Genomic DNA, 23,878 nt, shown 5'->3' with positions numbered 1-23,878 from the left:
GGGCCTAATATAAGCACCTTGTAGTCGTGTAATTCAGCTGCGACCAACAGAAAAACCTTTCTTCTAGCATTTCTACTGTTTAAAATGTGTTGACTGGCTCAAATCTGGAAGTAGGAGTGGAAGTCAAGGCATTCAGACACGTGACAGAAGGGATGGATTCAGAGAATTAGTGGGAAGTTATAGATGAAGGAAGTATTTAGATCCCTGACGGACTAATAAGAGTTTGAAATGCAGGAAATTCCTCCACTTTAATTCCAACTGGGAGTTTAAGTTGACTACATTTATGCTCAGTGCAGTTAATGTGCCAAAATTTTAAAATCAAAACGCATTTATCTTTGTTTAATCCTGACTTTTTAATGGTTCTTATGCAAGCAAATACATACCGGTATTTATTTCATTTATAAAGTATTCCTCCTTTGGAAAAGAAAAAAGTAGTGTCAAATTTTTTTGAAGAAATTCCTTTCTGTCAATTTGCATTTTTCTGAGGTGGAAGCAGCTTGACCGATACATGTATAAGTGATTGAAATTGTTATTTATCTGTTGCTCCTTGTCTTATTTTAATAAACCTTTGTACTTTAACAATAAAATCTATTTCCTTACAAAGATGTTTGTTTGACGCAAACTGGAATCAAGACAGATGATTTTTTATTGCACAGAAATTGCGAAAATATTACATTTTATGGACATTATCTAACCGTCTCTGGTGAGTTTGTCAGTAAATTCTGTGGCAGATTTGATCCTTTTTTTTGCGTTGAATGTCATCATCTCTGTATAACAAACTGCTACAACAAAGGCAGCTTATTTACCTTCTCACTGAACTGACTGCAGAGCAGAAAAACAACAATTCACCACTAATTATAGTCTAATTCTGCACGGTGATTGTGCTCTTAATCCACTCATACAAGGCCATGATTTAGAAAATAATAACACCGCTGTATTCGGGCTGAACCGAGGGGGAAAGTCAGTGCCAAAACCCCCCAATATCTTGATCTTTTTTTGGGATTTTTAAAGATGAATAACAGCGATAAATGTAAAACAAACACAAATAACATAGGCAGTAGAAAATATACTACTTTTTATTTTTTAATTCATTTTTAATTGTGTATTTGAGATTCTTGCCGTCCTTCAAATGGTCATCACAGCATCAATGAAACTTTTTAACTTCTTCTTCTAAATACTAAGCAAACAGTTGTTCAAGCTTTAGGAAAAATAAAATTGTTTCTTCCACCAGTTCAGCAAATGAAAAGAAATGTAATTTCTATTGCAGGGTTCGTTTATATGCCTGCATCAGCTGCTTAACACCTAAAACAGGTGAATATTTAAGGAACAGCTATAGTTTGGGGAAGGAGACTATTGTACTGATTTAATGCTATTTAAGAATATATTTTCCCACTAATAAAATTGATCAAACTTCACATATTAACGACTTTCTGAAAGGTTTTTTTCTGCTCTTAACGACTTTTTACGGTCTGCCCTTATTATCCTCCAGTCAAGTTCAAGTGCAGCATTGGTTATGGGGATATTCAGAAACAGTTCATTGGGACTTTCAGGGTTATGCAATGCCCACCAACAAAACTCTAAGCTGTCAGTTAGCTAACTGGCTAAAGGTCAGGCTCAGATTATGCACCTCTCAATATAATGCTTTGTTAAAGAAGGGAGGAACATATTGCCCTGAGGGCTGAAGTGGCACACGCACATGCACACTTGCTGCAGAGAGCACAGAGTGAATGAGGCTCTTTCTACACCTGTGAGTCGGGTCAAAGTCTGTCAAGCCCTGGCTTATAGTATTATGCTAGATTAGAATCACTCTCTAATAGCAGTCATTCAGTTTGTAATCTCGGTAGCTTTATGCGAAAGAACTCAGAGTTTCAGAGAAAGGTGCAACCAAAACAGAGGCCTTCTACAGTTTCAGCCCCCCTCCTTCTTTAAAAGGTCTTATGACAAGTCAGCTGTTAGTGACATCAGAGATGATGGATCAAGTGCCAAAAACCTTTGCCGGCCAATTGCGCCTCTGCAGCCAAGGCCACTTGAGGGCAAAGGAGTGCAATGGGCCCCAGGGGTCAGGGCACAGATGGGTGGGAGGGAGCACTCTTCAGGGCAAAAACATCTGACCCAAGTGGGAGTTTGTATGTCATTGTAACCAGACCGTGGTCATCTTGCCATCAGCTTGAGAGGACATGTATCATGGACAGGGGTGTGGGGGTGGGGTGTGTGTTGGAAAGTCTGAATTGTTTGCATGCAAATATCCAGATCTTACGACATTTTTCTGAGGCTTTTGTCTGAGACCATTTGGTTTTGAAGCACAGAGGCATGAAGACACCTCATTTTCAACAATAAATGGAAACGTAACTTAATACATTTAAATTATTAGAAAGGCTATTGTGTCATCTCCATTTTTTCATGATGAAAGGGTCATAGCACCACCTTTTATTAAAGTCACAATAACTGTTTTAACACCTGCTTGAAGGTCATATGTATAATATATTATTTTGTACTTGACATCAACTGGACTGTATGTTAAAGTTCTTGTTTGATGGGTTTTTTTCTTTAAAGAAAAAGAATGTGTTAATTTGAGGGTCACCGTGTACAAGTTATTTAATCTACTGATAACTTCTGTGAAAATTATTAAGAGCAGAAATGTATTAAACCCTTTAATCATCAGGTTTTGGGTTATGAAGTCTAAACATTTATTTGATTTTGGTTTTGATTCACATATTCAGGAAAGGAAAAAAGGAAGTTATTACAGCCGGAAGGAAAAGAAAATCTTCTAAATTCTAAGTGATGAAATAAAAAAAAAAGTTTGTATTTAAGGAACAATCTGGAAAATGAAATCAAAGAATAAAGGACAAAACGTGTGTTTGGAAAAAAGTATAATTTCTAATCCACTGAGGAAACTTGTGATTAAACTAAACATCTGTGTTAATTGTCTTGTAATGAATTGAGTTGTGAACGATGTAACTATCAATAATGAATCCAGATATAAAGAATATTTATAAAAGGGTATAAAAGAAATAAGAAGATATTTTAAAAAAATTCAGAATAAATACATTCACTTTGTGTGAACATTAATGCTACTATATTGCTATTATGTTCAGGGCAGAATCTAGAGAAACTTCTTGGTGAGATAACGCAGGAATTTTACATCTAAAACATTGGTTTAGTAAGAACAAATTATCTTTGAATCTAAAAAAGACTAAATTTATGCTCTTTAGGAGGAAATGCAAGGAAGTGCCAGTGGAAATTATTATTAATGATACACCAATTGAGAGAGTGCATAAACATGTGTTTTTGGGTGTAATTATTGATGATAAGCTTTGTTGGAAATCCCATATACTTCATTTAAGTTCTAAAGTGGCTGAATGTGTTGGTTTGATGAAAAGGTGTAGCTTGATGCTTAACCAATCTGCTTTATTTATTTTGTATCATTCCTTTATAATGGCATATCTAAATTATTGTATTGAAGTGTGGGGAAATTGCTACAAAACTAATTTGCATCCTTTAGTTATACTCCAAAAGCGAGCTATCAGATTAGTTCACAAAGTTAAATATAATGAGCACACCAATCCACTTTTTCTTAATACTTTTAATTTAAAATTACAGGACTTGGTAGATTTTAAAACGGCCCAAATCATGTTTAAAGCATCAATAAATTCTCTGCCGACAAACATTCAATCTTTGTTTCAAAACAGAGATGCTGTTAATAAATATAAATTGAGAGAAATCAACATATTCTGTCAACCTAAAATAAGGACAACATTAAAATCGATGTGTATCTCAGTAAAGGGTGTCACACTCTGGAACAATTTATTGGACAACATGAAAACTTGTAAAAATCATTTTAAAGTTATGTTTAAAAGATATATAATGAATGTGTACCAAGTTGCAATGTAACAATGATGAGTATGTGTATTCTCGGACTTTGAAGGATCATTACCAAAGTAGTTGTTTTGTTTTATTTAGTTTTATTCTGTTCCTGTTCCTTTATGGGGGGGTTGGTGTTTGGTCTGAGTTTTTGGGCATGTCTGTCTGTCGTCATCAGGTGTTTTTTGTATGTTAGCGTTATTATGTCAAATGTTTAATTTCGTTGTTTTGTTGTTATGAGTGTTGTTGAGTGGGGGTTTGGATTTTTATAAGCTTTCGCTTCTTCCATTCCCCTTTCAAATATTATTTTCCTAGTCATGTATTGACTTATATTTTATTTTTCCAGGTAAATGTTGATTTGATTTGAAATAAACTTGTTACTATTGCTACTATTATTACTAATGCTACAGTGTTGAAATGGGACAGGTTTTAGGTTTTTTTTCTCCTTTTCATTATTTTTATGGTGTTGATAGGAAGTTAAATGAATTTTCTTTGCTTTTACTTTTAAACTAAACTAAACTAAACTAAACTAAACTAAACTAAACTAAACTAAACTAAACTAAACTAAACTAAACTAAACTAAACTAAACTAAACTAAACTAAACTAAACTAAACTAAACTAAACCTAAAATCTTTCATTCTATATGTGGAGTATCCACTCATATGTGAAATATTCATCCCATTCTACTGTACAGTCTTATGTATTATTTTTTTTATATAGTATTTTCAATATTGTTGGAAAGGAGCTGCTGGAAAAAATTTCATTGTGCACTGCATAATGACAATAAAAGATTTTGATTTCTGATTCCTGATCTATTGACTCTAAGTTCACAGTTGGCTTCCAGAGGCCACTAGATGGCAGTAATGACACATAAATATGAATTTGATAAATATTCATTAATTTAGCTTGTTTTTATTTAATTGTTTTAAAATAAATCTAGGAGAAAACTTTTCAATTAAATATTATTATAATTATTATTTTATTGTATTATAGTAAACAATTATAATGATAACTACTATTTATTTTTAGGGTTGTAAATAATATGTTTTTTTTCTAGTTAAAGCAGAGAGATTTATTTACAAGACAGAACACTAAACAGGGATATTCTAACGTTTGCTCCAGAGTTTCTACATTACGAGGGTACTTGAAAGCAGCATTTTTGTAGTTACTGGTTGCCTCAGCAACGGATCAAACAGCCGCAAGGAGACGTTTCTGTACATTCGGACCAAAACTTTACGGCTTTTTCTTCTTATTTGAGTGCTAGAAAAAAATCTGAAAATGGATGGAAAGGAGAAAGGGTCGAAAAAAAAGAAGAAATCTCTTTCGTCGTTTTCTGCAATTTCGAACGAAACAAACAGCAGGTGAGCTGCGTTTTTAGCCCTTTTTAATTTATTTTAATGAGTTTATCGTGTTTATTCCTGAGCAGTGGTGATTTTCCAATTTGTTTGGATTGTGTGAAACGAACTTTATGAACCTTTTCAGCTTCATGTCCTCAAATGTGACTAACGAAGAGCCAAACGATGAGGGGGACAAAACTCCAGAGAACCCCGAGGAAGAAAGTCACATGGTTAGTTTTTATTTTCTTTAATCAGGACTAACTTTATTACTTACAATGCTCATTGACGGTCTTAAAAATACTTTGAAACAAAACTTTAAATAACTACAACAATGTCCAGATTAAAAAAAGGCAATAAAAATGTTAAAAACCTATATAACAATAATGAAAAATGTAAACAATTTCATCATGTTAACTATTAATTTTATGTCTGATGCTCCAATTCAAATTCGTAGGATGTTTTGTCTTTGTTAATTGATTAGCTATTACAAATAAATTAATATTTTCTTTTCTTTTTACCATCTCTAAAGAAATAAAAGTCAGGGAATTTAAGGAACGTTTTACATTTCAGTACTTTATTACTATTGTTTATATTTTTACAATGTTTTTATTTGTTTATTTTACTTTTTTCATTTTTAGAGAATCCTTAGCCTGCATAGAGATCTGACAGCAGCATTAATCAACATCCAAACTGCAGCTGTTGCCATAGTTGCAACAACAAAACTGGAAAATGCTCAAGGAACCATGTAATTCCATGAAATCGCATGTAAACTGACATTTTTGGGATTTACATCTTATTGTGGCTAAGCTGTTTTTTCACCACACCCATCTGTCTGTTCCACAGAGCGGAGCTGCAGGAGAAAAACGAACAGTCCAGCCAGAAAATATTTGAGGAACTCATAGAAGGGTGGTCAACAGCTCATCAGAAGGAGGCCCACCAGGACTTGCTGGAAGCCTTAGAAAGTCAGCAGCATCTGTGTGCTGCTGTGATAAGAGACAAGAAAATTCTTATTAATGACTTAAAACAGGTAATCTTACATGCACATTTATGATTAATTTATTTCCAAATGAAAGCTGTTCCCTCTTGTCTCATGATTATGATGCTTTAGGAACTGAACCGGAGGCATGAGTCTTATGTAAGGACCTTGAGGAAGAACGCAGAGGAGTTGAACCTGGTGACAGTGATGATGGAGGAGAAAATGAAAATAATGACAGACGTCTACAGGGAAGAGTCCGAACAGATGGAGGTGGAACCACATTCTTCACAATCTCAGTTCTTGAACAGATAAAACTGACCCACATTAAGACATTTTTTTATTTGCAGATATTATGTGCTCGTATAATTGTTTTGCATATGAGACTCAAAAAGTATGTCGTACGAAAAGTGCTGTTTCTGAATATTTTTACCAATGAGTCAACCAACATTCCACACTGCAAAAAAATGCCCTGTAGAAATAAGTTTAAAAAAATCATACTCCATTGGCAGATTGTCTTTAAATAGTAAAATAAAAGTCTGCCAATGGGGAAAGAAAACCAAAAAATTCTTATTTTGAGAAAAAACTTCTAGAAACTAAGACATGTTTGCTTAATCAAAGACTTTTTTCCTTTTGAAAATGTTCTGGATAAGATTATTTTTCTTGCAAGACAGAAAAAAAGGTTCAGTTTTTGCTGTGTACATTCAAACCACAGACCTGGAAAGACATCCAAGTGTACTAATCCTAATGTTCTTGGCAGAGGATTCACCAGCAGGAAGTGGAAATCCTACTTACAAAAGACAAGGATCAATGGGAAAAACAAATCAAGGCACTTTGCGACAAAGAGGTAAAGTAACAAAACAAAATTTTGAGGAGAAAAAATCAATCTTAAATTTGTTTTATTCTTATATTTACGCTGTTTTCATTACAACATATTTCTTTCTAGCTGCAGCTACTGACGGAAAGGAAAAAGAAAGTGAAAGAGTACGAAGAGAAGTGCCATGACAAGATTCTGGGGGATGTTATCAATAATGCAAAATCTAAAGTCTCAGTGAAGGTTGGTCTAGCAGTTTATCACCTGGAGCTCTGCTGTTCAGTTCTATGCAGTCAACGGTTATGACAGGCATTTGTTTGAGAGATACAAAGCAATGTCAATGTGATAGGAAGATCTAATCCTTTAGTGATGAATCATTTAGTGTTTTTTTTATTTATTCATTCTGCAGAACCTTCACAAGAAGGTCCCCAGTGATCTCCTGGTTCCAAAAAACAACTTGCACGCTCAACTCGCCAAACAATCAAAGGAGATGTCAACCTTTCTTAATGGAAGGATTTTCAGGTACTGCAGCTACTTTCATAAATTTGCATAGACAAACATGTACAAGTGTTTATATAAAACAAAATCAAGTATAGTGAGGAAGTTCAATATTTTTTTGTCAGTTATTGCAAAAGGGAAACTTGTACGGACTGAATTATTTTAAGCATTTACTTCTTGTAAGTTTGTTCACCTGGATCAGGTGTGTCTAGTCAATCAGAACATGCCAGAACATTGGAAAACACGCAGGAAAGCGGGCCTTAGAGCCAATCCCTGATTAGAGGATGCTTTCAATAAACATGTTTATGCATGTAAAAACCATGGTTACCTCTATGGAACTGTGTGGAAACAGATAGCTGCTTAGGGCATCTGCATTGTTGGGTCTGCCTGTCTCCCATGCTCCTCTTTACATCAGTCCATAGATTTTCCATCTGCTTCAGGTCAGATAGTTTGCTGGCTAGTCAAGCAGAGTAAAACCGTGGTCACTAAACCAGTTTTTGGCACCACACTTTTTCCTTCCACTCAACTCTCTATTAACCCTTTAACACAGGAGTTAACTAAAATAACACAGGCCGTTGGACATATGACTAAAAGATGGTATCGCGATCAAGGTGGATTAGCTGATTCTAATGTAAAGTGTTGCCTAACAGAATCAGATGATTTATATTGACTAACATTTCACTACTTTAAAGAAAACTCATGGTGTCACACATACAGCTAATTTATTAGAAAAGAAAACTGCATTAAAAATAGCTGCTAGTCAAAAAAGGTCATTGCTAAAGATGCTGGTTAACCTTTTAAAAGTGGAACTGAAGCTAAAGTTCTGGTTCTAAAGGGTGTGCTTAGATGAAGCACTTTATTAACAACCAGCAATGACATTTTGTGTTTTCATTTCTAATAAATTACCCACTTTATGTGTGACACCATAAATTTGCAAATACTGAATTTTATCACAAGTTCCCATTTTTCTGAGTTACAGAATGTAAAGGTTTGTTTTACCTATAGTCGTACCCATGAAAATACAAGAAATAAAGGCTTGACTATTAACAATATTCAGAATTGTGAAAATGGTCTTGTGTATGTGAAATTGATCTTTTTACTTTGTTTTAGCCTCAAGAATGACATTAAAAAGCTGAGAGAAACATACACAGAGAAAGAAAGAGAATTAAAAAACTGCACCGATAAGTTGTATGGGGAATACCAGCGGAGCTACCAGAGGGTCCAGAGGTGTAATCAAATGCAGATGAAAACCAGGTGAGAGATATCTTCTTATTTTTTTGAGGTCAATCAATATGATCATCATGTAAGAATATTTCCTTCAGATGTTTTATATTTTTATTTTTTTATGCAGGCACAATTCAGTTGATGCAAAACAATTTAAAGAGTTGCAGCAAATGATTGATGGAGAGTTGAATCAGTTAGCTCAGAGGGCCTTGACCATAGACTCCTTGATCTGCCAGTACCTTGGTCTACCCTGGAAGCAGGATAACATGGCCATGCTGGAACTCCTCAGTCCGATTCAGGAACAAGTTCCCAATTTTGGTCAACTGAACTATGAAACTGACAAGTGCAACCAAGGAATGATTGAATCTGATAATAAAGAGAAGGAGAAGCTGTGCAAGGAGGCACTGGAGACATCTGTAGATCCACTGTGGGATGAAATGGTGAGAAATTAGTTCAAAATTTTATCTTTCATATGCAGATCAAAGTCAAAAGGTTTTTAGCCTATATTTAAAAACCCGTGTCGTTTTCTAGAACATATTTTCTGCAGAGTGACAATTCCCCTTTGAGTTGTGGGCGCTGCTCTTCTCCATCCATTTACTGAGAGCTCTCTGTTTACTCCCGCTACCTTACAGCCTCTCACACCTCTAACCTCACATTAGTGGTGCAACAAAAATGGCGAGCAATGTTAGGGCTATCCAGCTGTACAGTCGTGAACCAAACGCCAGCTCAGATGAGGAAAATAAAGATGCGCATAGATCTATTTGTCTACAAGTGGATGCATCAGAATGGAGCTGAGCAGGGAAAATCAAGGGCGTTTTGAGTCTGTTCCTGATGCAATTTTAATCTCTGTTCTTCGTCATTGGAAAAATGCCACAAAAACATGTTAAAAAAAAATCCCAAAACATTATTTTCATCTGAGTTGGTTCATAATTAAACATTTTAATGCATGTTTACCTTTGTTTAAACCAAATTAAAACTTTAACTTTTTGATTTTTGTTAATCGCCTGTTTAACATATTTTTGGTTTTGAACTGGAGTGGATCAAGCAGATTTGATGTTGCGTCTTTCATTCATTCATTATCAATGACAGACAGAAAAACCCTTTTACAATGATGAAGTGTTCCATTTGTGTTTACCATGATTCCTTTTTACAAGCCCTCTGTGTGTTTGCAGAAATCTTCTGCTGGTTGCAGTGGAATGATGAAGGCAGTGGAGGCCAGCCCCCCCACAAACTCCTCCATCCATCACAAACCCTTCTTACCTCCTCTGAAACTTCACCCAGGCCTGAAGAGGGAGTCCAGGTGAGTCATCAGTTTAAGGAAAATTTGTTTTCCCCCTTTGTTACTCACTCAAAACCACTGCACACCCTAGCAGACCATAAATCATGTTTGTTTTTCTCTTCATGCCTGATGCCAAATATCATAATAATTCTTAAGGGAGAGCTCAGAAAAACAGATATCTAGCTCCTGGCATGGTCAGGTCTTGGATGCTTCAGAAGTTGGTGCCAGGTGGGAAAGGCTAGCCAATGTCATCCCTGAAGAAAAAGTCAGAATGTGGGAAATAGCACAAAAACAGCTGCTCCAGCACCAGTAAGTCTGTGCAGAAAAAGAATAATTTATTTGTATCAAAATAGACATTTCCTGAGTGTGATTGTTTCCAGTTCAGTGCTACGAGAAATTTCAGATCTCAGTCTTGAGACGGAGAATCTGAGGCAGAAGAACCTGCAACTAAAGAAACAGCTTCAGGAACGCGGCATTTCAGTGGTACGTCTGTTTCTTCTCTTGGACATTTTTGCTCGATGAGGAAATAAAATGTTTTGTTCTCTGTTTACTAGATAGTTTTTCTTAGATAGCCTTGAGCCAATTTGGCATTTAAAAATATTTAAGTCAGAATGTGAAACAGAGGGGATGTTTTCTCTTTTTTAAATATTTTTAACTTTTTCTATTTAGGGCCTTTTTGAAGCATATTTTGGAAAAAAAAAGAAAGTCATCTTTTCAAATTTGAATTTCTTTATCTGTCCATTATCATAAATCATGTTCATGTATAATCTTGGTAAAACAGCCACATGGTCAAGATCAAACAAGATAAATGATGTAAGTTGTAGAGACTTCTAACTAACTGAATGCATCTGACGTGTTGTTTTCTGACAGACCAACTCTTGCGCCTTTGACCCAAAGGAAGGCTGAAGTTGAACATGCATGATCTTTTCAAGCAACAAAGACTGCTATTAAAATCGATGCAATTTGACTTTTTGAATTTTGTATTTCTTATCATCGTAGCTGCTTCTGTCTCTGTTCTGTGTGTTTTTGTCTTTGTTTTTAGCTGTTTTATGCAGATCCTGCACCTTTTACATTTTCGGATATCTCATATATTTGTTACGGTTTCAGTCACTTTGTGTTTTGTTCCTTGATTTCCTGTTTTATTTTGTAGTATTTCCTGTTTTGTTGTTGTTTCGAGATTCTAGCCTGCCGTATGCAGTGGTTTTGTTTTTGTCTTTAGTTTATGTTATTAAACCCTATTCCCTGCATCCTCCTGCCTCCTCTCCTCTCTGCGCCTGGGTACTTCCCATTCCCTCCGTAACAATATTGTCTTGTAATTAAATTCAGTTATTTGATTTTTGTCATGTCTTTGCTTTTTTTTTCTTCTTCTTGTATTTCAGTTTATTTCTGAAATGATTCAAACAATCACTATCATCAGAATACTCCATTATATCATTAATGCCACTTGGGTTCTTTTTCCCTTTGACTGAATTATTGAAACTTTGCCTTTTGTTGTAGCAAATTCTTCTTCGATCAGCAGTTACATGACTCAAAATGCCTCAGCAAGGCATTTAACTGGAGAAAGGGTTGCATTACTTCTGTCTTGGCTGCTTTATTTAAAGTGTGTAAAGGTCTTATTAAAGCCAAAAATTCCTCCATGAAACCAAGAGGAACTTGGTTTGCAGCATTTGTGTGGAACCCCCTTTGTCTATTCTCACAAAACAGGTTAAGACAGATTTTAGTTGCCCTTTTTTTTGTTTTAGTCATTTATCTATATTTAGTTGGGCATGTTTTTGGTCCAAAAACATGCTTCATAGGTTGATTGGCAACTCTAAATTGACCATAGGTGTGAGTGTGAGAGTGAATGGACGTGTGATTGAGGATATTCTACCCTGTGACAGACTGGCGACCAGTCCAGGGTGTCCCTTGCCTACGCCCAAGTGGCCGGGATAGGCTCCGGCAACCCCGTGACCCCGAAAGGGAAAAACGGTCAAGAAGATGAATGAATGAAAAAAAATGAATGAATAGTTGGGCATGTTTATTACCATCTCATTTGAAGTACCCTGTTATAATTCTGTTTTGTCATATTTTGAAATGCAAAACATGTGATTTTTCATTAAGTAAATGGGATGTATAACAGCAGATGATTTAAGAGAGTTTTTGTGAGAGAAAAAAAGAATAAACCAATTGAATACTTCAAGATAAAAATGAATAAAACTGATTACTTTGCGTTGGGATTAAACTAAATTCAAATAGGTTTATGGCGGAATTAAAAAAAAACAACCTAATGTTAAAACCCAGATGTCTGGATAGTGTTTATCCCTTGTGCTATCTTAGATGACCCCACCCTTGCATTGACGTGTTCTTCCTACCATGACAAAGGTGGATAAAGGTGGAAAGATTTCATGTAATCCATGGACACCAGTGAAGATCACAAATCATTGAAGAAAAAAGGTTCAGAGCACTGTCTAGTGGGTCTAGATGACCCAACTCCCAACATTAAAGTGGCTAGGATAGCACAAGGGTTACAATGGGTTGAATTCATGGGAAAAGGCGTTACAGAAGAAAAAAATGTGACTGCTTGTTTTACCTTTACAGGTTTACAGACTACTATTTTTTTTGGTAGTTTTTACAGACTAAACTCTGTCATATTTTGTTTTTGATGCTTTTGCAAAATTGTGTCTTCGTTTACTAAAAAATTTGAAATATATTTTTTCATCCATGTGTTTGGATGGCATTTTAATCTCCTTATAGAATCTTGTAATATTACAGTTAAGTGTTGAATTGCAAAACAAATAAAACATTTTTTTTTCATTTTTTTAAACATTATCATTGAAATTCAGTTTATTTCAAATAGTCAAAACAACCCAAAATAAATATTGCACCCGTCTGAACACACATGTACATCTTAAAAACAGGCAATTTTAGTTTAGTGCAAACCATTATTCTATTTTGTGGAATGCAGATTTACAAGAATTGCAACACAAATGGAGTCAACAGGTCACAGATCAAATATGGGAAGTTTTTGGACAGCACACAAAACACCAGCTGATGAGGAGACAGATTTTTTTGTTTGTTTGTTTTCTGGACACTGCTGCGTTCCTCCTCAGGAATCCGTTCAAGTGCACTTATTCATGTTCTCTACATTTCCACCTTTCAATAACCTCAAAGACGACAGGATGGGTGGTTTCAAGAAAAATACGTCATGCCAACACACATGACCTCTTTGGTCAGTTGTCACAGTACATGCATATTAACACACGGGTCTCAACTTTGCAAGACAACAGTGATAAGTTTAATATTTCCCCAATCAGATCTTGTCAAATGATGTTTGCAGATAATTTATTTCATTCGACTAAAATAATTGTATCAGTGACCTGTAACAGTAAAGCATTTGCACAGAAACACAACATATTGCTTATAAATGCATACATTTGGAGAATACCAACTTTGAGAACATAAAAATTGAAAGTCTGATTATTTGCAAACACTATTTAACCCAGATCTGACCTTTTTGCTTTGATTCTAGCGATTAAATAGTTAATACTGTACTTTAACCACCAGTCTTCTCACAGATTTACCCGATCAGTTGTTCCCCGTCTCACGAGAATTTTCAGGAAAATGTTGAATTCTTCATTATTACTTCTAAAGAAGTGTGCAAAGACTGCAAAAGCTTTATGTTTCAACTAAAAAGAAGGTTAGACCTTTTGGAACGTCCTTTTCTTAAAGTATCTGAAAACATGTCAGAATGAGCTATAATTTATAATCCATAGCTGATAAAAGCAATGGTGTTTTTCCATCACCTACAATGCCTTCTGGAGAAACAGGAGGTAAATAAACCTTAGATGAGAAAAGAGGAAAAACTGGGCTTTCTGTTGAGATGATATTAGCTGTAAAACACTGTAAATAACCATTTTGTACAAACCTGTTTTTCAAATTATGCAAAAAATATGACCCTTTGTGCTCCCTGTATGCTTCATTTATGAGCAGATGCAGTGATAACAGATTTACAGCAGCGTCAATTGAAAACCAAAAGACTTTTTAAATCAGGGGTCTGAAACCTTTAATGGTAAAAGAGCCATTTGGTCTGTTTTTTTAACTGACAAAGGCCCAGGCAGAGACGCAAAGTCCCACCTTACCATTTAGAAAAATACATTTTATTAATGTTTGTGTGACTATCAAGCCATTCATTCATAAATTGTATTTGTCTTGTATTTATAAGGCTTGAATTCTAACAGTGTCAAAATGTTCTATCAATAAAACGTTTGACAGCAGCATAGACACCTACCTTTCAAAATAAAATACACTTGCTGCAGCAGATTGACTTGCAATTATATACTTTGAAGAAGTTTGCCTCCAGACAGCAACAAGACACTAATGTGGAGCTGAAGATAAGATTCTGTGCTTCAAGTTTATTCCAATAACAAACAGCTCTGACAATCGATTAAGCCTTTAACCATTATTTTGCTCAGTTATCTGACGTCTGCATTCTGGAGGTTTGGTAAAGCACACAAGGTTTCTTAATTTAGTGCAATGCCAGCAACGTTTAAACATTTCTTTTATTTTACTAATATAAGATAACCTCAGTTCAAAATCTAAACATAAATACTAAAGCCCCTTATTTATTTAAATCATTTGAAATTTTCTTTAAAGCTAAGACTCCAGAGCCTCAGGTTGCAGACCCCTGGTTTATATAGAGACATTTACTGTCCAACAATATGTATGAACAAGAGGAAGTTAGATTGAAGGTTGCTTGTTTTTGGAAAACTATTTTTTTTATAAACCTTTTTCTGATGTATTTGAAGGTTTAGATAGTTCTTTATTACTTGGGTTAAAACAGTAATGTTTGCCCATCTTCCTAACAAGTGGATGACAAAATGAAAAGACCAGACTTTGTTCCGCCTCCCGTCTTGTTGGTGAGCCAGCGTTTGTCGCCGACCACTGCCCTCCTCTTCCTCCCAGCAGGGATTTAAGCGCCCAGCATCTTCTTGACTAGGTAGCCTGGCATGCTGTAGAGGAAGAGGCCCACCATGATAAGCAGCAGCAGGGCCAGCACAATCTTGATGATCAGCCACTTGTAGCGGTTGCACACCAGGTAGCGGATGGCTTTCAGGGGGCTGAGGAACCACAGGAAGGTGGTGTCTGGGCGACTGGATGGGTCAAGTTGAGGTTTTAGGAAGAAGTGAGGCAATGGTGAGGCGTAGGTGGGTGGAGGAGTAGATCAATGTAGATGAGAAAGAAATAAAATGAAACATGGAGGGATAAAAGACACAGAGAGAAAGCTTGCATTAGTTTCTTTTTAGAGATGAGTGGTGCAATTTCAAGTAATACAAGCTTCCAGTTCACATTTATATTATTGCTATTTCCAAGAAGAAGAAAAAAACATAATGTGAAGTGGAAGCTTTGCAAAATGCAAAGTGGGTGTACTGGTATAAATAGACAACTGAAAAGTAGTTTTTAGGATCACTTGGGAAATGTTTTTCCAAGTGCAACCGTCTCAGTCATAAACTGCTGAGTGTATTAGAGTCAGCGTGAGATGTCATGACCCATGAATACAGCTACTGTTGAATTCAAACAGGGTATAAGCTGGTTCATGCTCTGCCAGAAGCAAAACAGACAGAACTGATGTCAGTTTTTTGTCTGCAGCATCAAATATGAGGTCATGACTTCTCTTCTCAACAAATCATCCTATATAAGGTTTGTTTTGTCTGCCATGCAAGACTTTAATCTTAGAGGCATGGCCTACGATCAACAGTTTTAAGGTTCAGTGCTTATTCTCTGTTGACATACAGTCCTGTTACATTTACAGAAGCATTTTGGTGTTTTTAATGCCCAATCCAACCCTTTCTGCTGAGTTTAAAAGAGGCATTGGTCCAAGAGTCTCTGGCATGATTTGATTGTGGATTGGAACCTATAACCTCCAGATCTTAGAGTAGAAATTAAACTATTTTGCCACAAATTTAAGTTTAAGCTTCTTTAAAATACAAACATTTGACATAAAAAATGGTGAACATAAGAGAGGATCTGTCATGCTTTTACTCCTTTTTTCTCTCCAGTTCCTCTGCAATGAATTATTGTAAGTCCATTTTTAAAACTGAATTTAAGTGCACTAAGCTTTCTCTGTTTGTTTAACTTGGCCCTGTTGGAAGCAGTCACTGGTCAACCATCACAGTAGCCTATTATAAGATCTTAGCAGTCTCTTTTTACATAGTGCCTCTGAGAATTTACTGCATCCTGGTGTCATAAGCCTCAGCCACTGTTTTTTTATTACGTTTTCTAGCTTTGTCTCTGAAGTTTCTGAAACAATCTGTCTTTTCATTTTTATCTGTCTTAGACCCCATTCTGAAACAGGATATAATTGTCCTTACAGATTCTGTTTCTGCTGGATTTTTTTTCTTAACCCTCCACTTAGAGATCCTATTTACTGTCATCTTTTGCTTGCTCGGAAAACACAAAAATCCTTTCAAAGTAATTTACAGCAAACATAATCTGGAATATTTGGGACTGAGCTAAATTGTTACAATTAAGATCCGTCTGACGTTTTGAATTGTTGAGTGCAAACACAAGGGTATCTATAGTATATTTTTATCCTGCTCCAATTATATGTTTTTCTTCTTTAATCTGCTCAGAAATGGTGTTTTCTTCAGGTTCTGCTATGTTGTCAAAATAAAGGTAGCTGTAATATGTGCTGCAATGACTGGGTCATTTAAGTACTTCCCTGGAGTTTTCTCCTGAATTATAAAAAGTAAAAAAGGCTAATGTTTTTGCAGCCATCTTTGTAAGCGCAAATGCCAAACTTCTCATGGAGTTTGAACCAGCCTAAGAGTCGAAATGTTTTATACACTTTAAGACAAAAACATTTAAAATGTACAAAAACACTTGAATCCCAGACAAGGCACAATCAAAACTACAGCAAACACCGAAGACTACTGCTAAAACCAGGAGAGATTAAGGAAGTGTAAGAAAGACCAACAAACACTAAACAGGACAGAGAAGAGGTTAAACTACAGAACACAACCCAGAGGAGATGGTATGAGGAGGGGGCAGAGGCTACCAGCGCATCAGGCCCCCAGTAGCTTCTTGACAAGATAGCCAGGGATTGAGTAGAGGAAGAGGCCCAGCATGAGCAGCAGAAGTATCAGCCCCAAGGCCTTTAGGATCAGCCAGCGGTAGTTGTGCCAGATGAAGTAGCGAATGGACTTCAGGGGGCCCAGAAACCACATAAGACTTGTATCTGGACGACTTTTAGGTAGAAAGGAGAGAAAGGAGGAGGGAAGGAATGCAGATGGGACAAATAAGGGGAGAAAAGGTGAGTCGAGTGTACAAAAAAGGAAAAAAAGAAGGGGAGGAAAGAGACAGGGAGACACTTAAAGAGATGGTGGGAGCAGAAACGAGTGTGTAACAGTGACCTTGTGACAGTGCAGAGAGCAGAGCTGATATTTGAAAAAAGCTTTAAGTTTTAAATATTCTGCTTTTTGCACTGTTTGAATGAATTTACAGATGTTTTCCTATAAAAAGCATTCAGATGTTTGCAAACTGAAAACCGCTTTTTTTCAAGTGCTGGATGTCTTCAGAACTTACTTTGGTTTCTCCAGTGGATCTGGTTCATTTCGACCCAGCCCCACAGGACTTTTCTCTGCTTCTTCTGCTGTCACTAAGTGAAGTTCAGCTTCAACCTTACCCTGTATTCACAATCAAATTCATGTCAAAACTTTTACCTCGCACAATATAGTCATAGATTATTTCAATGATAGATTATATTTTGTCTCATTTGAAGACCCACTCTGATGAGAATGGTGTTTTTCTCATGTTCTTGTGGCATTTTTCTGATGATGGAAGACACATATAAAGAAAGTTAAGCTAAAAATTTCATTTCTGTGCATTTACTTTTTCAAATTATAGTGAATCAGGAGCAGTCTAAAATGCAGTTTTTCTTTTGGGATGTCACAAATGCGCTGGGCAAGCCAAAAGCTCTCTGCTCCGCTCCATTCGGATGGATCCACTTGCAGACACATAGACCCATGTACATCTTTTCCTCATCCGAGCTGGCCTCTGGCTCAAAACTGGATGGCTGGATAGCTCAGATATTGCTCGCCATTTTTGTTGCATCACAAATGTTAGCTTGAGGTTGTGAGGGGGTTTAAGATGGCGGGAGAGAGTGTAAACAAATCAGCCCAGGCTTAATCCAGAGCCATGCCCACAACTCAGAGGTGAATTTCTAAAAACTCTACAGAAACTATATCCTAGAAACCACACAGTTTTTTTTATTTTTATTTTGGCCTAAAAAAATCGTCATAATTACTAGACCACTGGGAAGGCTTTTAAAATAGATCAAAAGCACATCAGAGTGGATCTTTATTGTGTTTCTCAGGATGTTTCTTAAAGATAAAAAAAAAGTCATCCTAAAGTTTAGTACTTTCAGTATCTTTCCAGCACAAGCTTACCGTGAGCTCCATCTCATCATTCTCATCTCGAGCTACAAACGGCCACCATCCTTTCACTCTCTTCTGTTTGAAGATGGAAATGGTGGGCAGCTCATGCTCATTTCGGATCATGTCAAGGGAGCACTGTTTGGCTGTCTTTGCGCCCCGAGGGAACCGGTTTAGGTCCAACTCAATTGCACCTGGAGGTGGAGAAAGCAACGGCAGTCAGCCAAGCTACTTTCCATTTGGGGACATCTGGGATTTGTCCCTTTGAGGGTGGGGGACTGTAAGAATTTGGAATCACAGCAGATTTAAATCACAGCAATCGTTTTGGATTTAGGTAAATTACTTTTTCAATAGATAAGCTATTTTCTGCCTTGTTTTAAATCCTAACGTTAACATTTTTGTTTCTCCTGGTTGTGTTTTAGTTTTATTGTTGCTTTTTTTAATGTTTAAGATTGTGACAATGAAATTCAAGATCAAAAAACAATAGTAATAAAACATGCTTGTCAATTAGTATTTTTTTTGTAGAAAAAAACAAGGAAAACATATAAATGGAAAAAAAAAATAATCTTTCAGTTATAAAGTATCTGTGGATGCAAACAAATACCAATAATCAACAGTTTATCTTACTCTTCCTACAGTGGCATAACATGTTTTAATCATTTGATGGTTAGTTTTTCTTAAGAGTTACGAGGAGGTTTAAACCTGCTAACAGCACATTGCAAAACGGACTTAGAATGCCTCTTTAAAATGGGAAATATCTTAGAGTTCAGGTTTCTGGACAAGATTCAATAAGAAGCTAAAAGAGGCCAAATGTTTACAATAAGATGCACATTTTGGTCAAAAGAATCCACACAAAGACAACTGAATATTCCTTTGAGATCCTTTTGCCTTGACTAAAACAAACCAACGTTGGCCACTGTTGGCTCCATTATCAGCAAGGAAAAACAAAATCTGAATTAAAAACAAAACATGATGTGATTTCTCACCAAGGAAGTCATCGGCTGAGAAGTGATCTGCATCCCAGACCTGCAGCGTGAGACGAGGAGGGATTTTGTACTCAGTCTCGTCCCAGGAGAACATGGACTCTTTCTTGGAGATGACTATCTTCTCTTCAGCCACAAGGTATTCGAAGGGGAAGACGAAGCGCCAGTTAAAGTTGCCCTCGCCAGTCAGGGAGTGGTAATGCACGTCTGTGTCCTGCTTGTCTTCCTGCTGCCCTTTAAGCCATCTATGCAAATAGATGTGAAATTTGAGGGATCCCCCGCAATTACATAATGTGTAAATGAACATTTTGCCAGATCATGCTTACACAAAGTTAAAAAATTGCAGTAATCAGTCAAATATTCATAACATTTTAGAGATTGAATCAAATGCACTGGGCAGAAAATGTACCAGACAAGAGAGATGATGCTTCAGTAACATCAAATGTGTCTCCCCAAAAACAAATCAGGATTCTTGTAAGAATTAAAAATCAGTTTTACACAAATAAATGAGAAACTGATTTGATGTTGGAGTTTCACACTATTTAAAATTCCATGCACAAACAAACAATAAAAAAAATAAAAAAAACATTGTTTATTGAAAGCTAATATTAGGGATTTGATTATAAACTTGAGGCGAAATTGCAATTTTAAGCATCAGCTTTCTGTAATTGTTGTGTTAGGCTGACTCCTTTGTCAGGAGGAAAAGACGAGAGCCTGCTCTCAGTTATCAAAATTCACAAGAAGTAAGTAGTCTCATATTTACTTTCAGTCGTGTATAAATAATAAATATAGGGCAGGAAAGTGAAAATATTTGGTAACTGAGATATGCAGGGAAAGAGGCTGCAGGAAGCTGCATTAGGAAAATATAATTTGGATTAAAAAAATAGGAAACATGCCTGACGTGCGCTGCAAGCTTGACTAATTAAAGGTGTCTGATAGCATCATTTCCATCTGTAACACCTCCATTTTTAATTTAGTATCTGTGACAGTGTCACATTTTTTAATTGGTTTCAATAAAATTCACTTTTACGTCATTTAATCTTACAGCTATGGGTGTTTATGGATGTTACAGTTGTATCAAGAGATGGAATTTTCACAGATGAAATAAATAATAATGGAAACAGCAGAAAAAGGGAGGTTGGATTTTTAAAAAGTGAGGTAAGCTACATTTTCTTTGCATTTAATGACTTCATTAATACAGGGCTGCATAACCAAATCACGAAAAAAAAACATAAGCTCATGCAGGCATGCAATGATTCACTCAGCACTGTATCAAGAACGCACTAAGATTAGGTGATAAACTCTGTGACTTTGAGCTGCAGGTTCCTACACCACAGAGTTAAATCAAGTATTGTTTTGCACAGAAGTACTAAAAGTGGTTGGACCAAAACAAACTTTTAAAGCATAACTGTACCTTTAGATAGGAGGGAAAATTAGGGAGCTGGGGTAAAAACTGGAGAAAGTTTTCCACTAATGCTGATAATCTTTGTTTAATACAGTGAAATGTTAACATATAGAAACATTTCTTTCATTTGAGCTTGTTGCCAAACAGTCATCATGTGTCGCAATTATTTTGAATATTGGGCAGTCTTTCTCATGTCTGTCACAAATTCAATTCAAATTCAGAATGCTATTCTGAATAAAGTGCTCAGTCAGGTTAAAAAAACAGTGTTCTGTCATGCAAGAGTCTCTTTTTTTAAAATAGTTGCTTGATTAAATAAGATTGATGTAGTGCATTAAAGTTTTTGCAGCAGCACAGAACCAAACCACTTTAGTAAAATGGAGGGGAGACCATTTAAGATGAGGGATTTCATTCCATTCATTGTTAAATTTCTCATTCCAGGCACTCTGGACGGCGCTGTGACACTGACATTGACTATTTAACTAGACATCCTTCCTACAGTTGGAAGTTCTAACAATTTGTAGGTAGATGAGATGCTTGTTTTCAGGGTTGGGGAAATAAGCCTTGGCTTCACCCAACACCTTTTTTGGTTTATTTTGTTCAATTTTTATTCTTTTTTATCAATTTTTATGTTGACATTGTTCAGTGTCAATGCTTATGTTGATGTTTTTAAGTTTGTGTGTTTAACATAACCGAAATTAATGTCTCTTAAATAAAAAAAAATAAAAATAGATTTGGTGCCAAATGTCAAAGTGGTGCAAAAATCACAAATTTTTCTCCTGGCTTTTTCTTTCACACCTTTATCCCAATATATGAAAGACTTGGTGTCACATAATTTTGATAGTGCACAAGTTGAAATTTTACATTGTTTTTACATGATCCATTTTTGAACGGTTGGCACTTCCATTAATTAAAAGGAACGCCATCCAAACGTTACAACGAAATGCGAGTCTCTGATTGGTCAAAGTTCGGCCTGGTTTAACTTGCAACGCGCCTTTAATGATCACACATGTGGAACCCAAAAACAGTCTTAACAATGTGCATAGCTACGTGTGAACATGCAAATTTTGAATGTGGAAGCCCAAGATGTGTATTTATGTACGTTTACAAAGACTTTTCATTGAAAAGTGGCCGCTTGAACACGCATTGACAAACGTAGCTTTAAACAAGCCGGGTGCTAGTTCTTGAGGACAAGGATTGGGCGGCCCTGGATTACCGGATTTGTGTTTCTGGTAAAACAAACCAAAAGAGTCATTAAAAAGAATATAAAGGCAGACAATTAGAAAAAAGAATTATTGCTTCTTTGCAACTGAAACAGTGTGTTTTTTATGTATTTTAAATAAAAGCCAGCTATAAAATTGTCATTTAATGACAATCAGTTTTAAATCATTTAGGTTTTTACACGTTCCTTCCATTAATTATTAATTTACTTGGAAGACAGAACATTAAATTAAATAAGATTTGGTCTATTTATGTTCATTAAACACAGGCAAGGATAAGTGTCGTGAAATGGACATTAATCTATGGATTAAACCAAGGAAAAAATTCCCTTTAATACTTTTTAAAAGTGTTATTCTGAGATATTTTTTGGAATTTTGTTATTATATATTTATCATAAAAAATTGGCGGCCTTCAGTAGTTTTCTTTGGTTTGGTCCCTAGTGTTCTAGGTTAAGGAGTTTTGTGCTGCATTGGAGTTAAATTCAGAAATGTCTGAAATAAATGATTAAAGGGTTTCAAGAGGAGCACAGAAAGGGTTTGGTACGAGCCATGCGATGGATTTGTGTGTTTACCCCCTGACATAGATGTCAGACATCTTCTCTCCTGTCATGAAAGCATCGTCCTCTAGAATTACGTCATCAGTGTTCCAAATAATAACACGAAGCTCAAAGCTAGACAACAGCAATGACCAGAGAGAAGAGAGAAAGGACGACAGACAAGAGAGGAGAACACGCCACGCACGGACACCACACACAAACACACAAAATGAAAACAAAACAAACAAAAGCAGGTTAAAAAAAATCCACACACAACTGACACCCACGGGAAGAGGCGTGGCTGCCTCGACCCTCTGTACCTACCCCCTGACAAATATGTCACTGGACTTTTCCCCAGTGAAGTAATCATCGTCCTCCAGAATTACTTCATCTGTATTCCAAATTATCACCCTGAGCTCATATCTGGTAAGGGGGGAGGAGGAAGGAACACATACACAGTTGTACGTATGTTTGACATTTAAAATACACATTCAGAAGTCTGTGTTTCTCTGCACTTGAGTCGGCAGACTCACCATGAGGCAAACTGGTAGTAAGTTACATATTCTGCTGAAAATAACTTCTGACGCTTTAGTTAAATAGTCTGATTGCTGGTTATATTGAGGCAAAATAGACAAATGTAATAATTGAACTTCAAAGTTGTTGATTAGTTTGTACCTCTTTGGTTTTCTTGGTGAAATGTCAAGTGCGGGTCCAGGAGCGGGCATGTCTGAGGGGAACATGTCCACCCACATCTCAATGCGGCCCTAAAAGCATTGCAAATGAGGGCATCTATCATAACTCTGCTTTTGCCATTTTACTGGTTAAGACATGGTATCTTACCTGTTCGATTCCTGGTTTGTCAGGGTTCAACAGGGGTCGGGTCTCCACGTGCTCAGGTACGAGCTTGCAGCCAACTCGGGGGATTTCCTCCCAATGATTCAACACAGTCAGGGCTAAATGCTCCTCAGTTTGCTTCTTCAGACCTGAAAAAGTGAGAAACAAAGACAGCTACCAACACGTTAATCTAAAAAGAGAGACGATGTTTGGATGATCATTTGTACTCATACCATTTTCATCCTCGATTTCTGTGGGTCCTGTAAAAATTCGGTTTGCCACCTTGACCTTTCCTCCAGGCCCATAATGTGGTCCATCGATCTTGCCTTCTTTGCAGAGCCTGGTCAGGATCTGGGTGGGTTTCATGGGGTCTCGCCAAATATTGTATCCATGGCTAACATGAGAGACAGATAAGACATGGGACCAAACACCACAAGTTTATTCATGAGTTTGACCATCCATCCATCCATCCATCCATCCATCCATCCATCCATCCATCCATCCATCC

The 23,878-nt window shown here is 36.4% G+C and overlaps 2 protein-coding genes across 14 annotated transcripts in view; one reads left to right on the top strand and one right to left on the bottom strand.

Moving 5' to 3' along the window:
* The first annotated feature begins 5,026 nt into the window (after positions 1-5,026).
* drc1 (dynein regulatory complex subunit 1) lies at positions 5,027-10,954 on the top strand. The gene is made up of 14 exons (XM_023953258.1): positions 5,027-5,223; positions 5,345-5,429; positions 5,838-5,944; positions 6,043-6,226; positions 6,308-6,445; positions 6,933-7,019; positions 7,119-7,229; positions 7,396-7,508; positions 8,595-8,738; positions 8,836-9,148; positions 9,881-10,008; positions 10,144-10,296; positions 10,368-10,470; positions 10,858-10,954. Exons 1-14 carry the CDS (start codon positions 5,141-5,143, stop codon positions 10,891-10,893), a joined length of 1,785 nt encoding a protein of 594 aa, XP_023809026.1. The 5' UTR covers positions 5,027-5,140; the 3' UTR covers positions 10,894-10,954.
* A 1,718-nt stretch (positions 10,955-12,672) lies between these two features.
* LOC101155482 (otoferlin) overlaps positions 12,673-23,878 on the bottom strand; it is a 77,322-nt gene continuing 66,116 nt past the window's right edge. For 8 of the 13 annotated variants that reach the window (XM_020714479.1, XM_020714484.1, XM_020714486.1 and 5 more), the window contains 9 exons: positions 23,604-23,764; positions 23,377-23,519; positions 23,212-23,300; positions 22,861-22,959; positions 19,382-19,623; positions 18,411-18,589; positions 17,548-17,648; positions 17,021-17,208; positions 15,005-15,116 (listed from right to left, as the gene is read on the bottom strand). In XM_020714479.1, the coding sequence (XP_020570138.1) occupies positions 17,028-17,208; positions 17,548-17,648; positions 18,411-18,589; positions 19,382-19,623; positions 22,861-22,959; positions 23,212-23,300; positions 23,377-23,519; positions 23,604-23,764 (1,195 nt within the window). In that variant the 3' untranslated portion in view covers positions 15,005-15,116; positions 17,021-17,027. Of the gene's footprint in view, positions 15,117-16,984; positions 17,209-17,547; positions 17,649-18,410; positions 18,590-19,381; positions 19,624-22,572; positions 22,672-22,860; positions 22,960-23,211; positions 23,301-23,376; positions 23,520-23,603; positions 23,765-23,878 lie in introns of all 13 variants that reach the window. The other 5 variants (XM_020714482.1, XM_020714489.1, XM_020714490.1 and 2 more) reach the window with 3 other exon arrangements.

This window comes from Oryzias latipes, chromosome 24 (assembly GCF_002234675.1).
Source record: "Oryzias latipes chromosome 24, ASM223467v1".
Lineage (NCBI taxonomy): Eukaryota > Metazoa > Chordata > Actinopteri > Beloniformes > Adrianichthyidae > Oryzias > Oryzias latipes.
Note: the sequence above shows the minus strand (reverse complement) of the source record. Positions and strands in the feature narration are given on the sequence as shown.

Coding starts and splice junctions, on each gene's coding strand:
- drc1 (XM_023953258.1), top strand. CDS start 5,141: ATGGATGGAAAGGAGAAAGGGTCGAAAAAAAAGAAGAAATCTCTTTCG. Junction 5,224..5,344: donor TCGAACGAAACAAACAGCAG/GTGAGCTGCGTT, acceptor GAACCTTTTCAG/CTTCATGTCCTCAAATGTGA. Junction 6,227..6,307: donor TTATTAATGACTTAAAACAG/GTAATCTTACAT, acceptor ATGATGCTTTAG/GAACTGAACCGGAGGCATGA.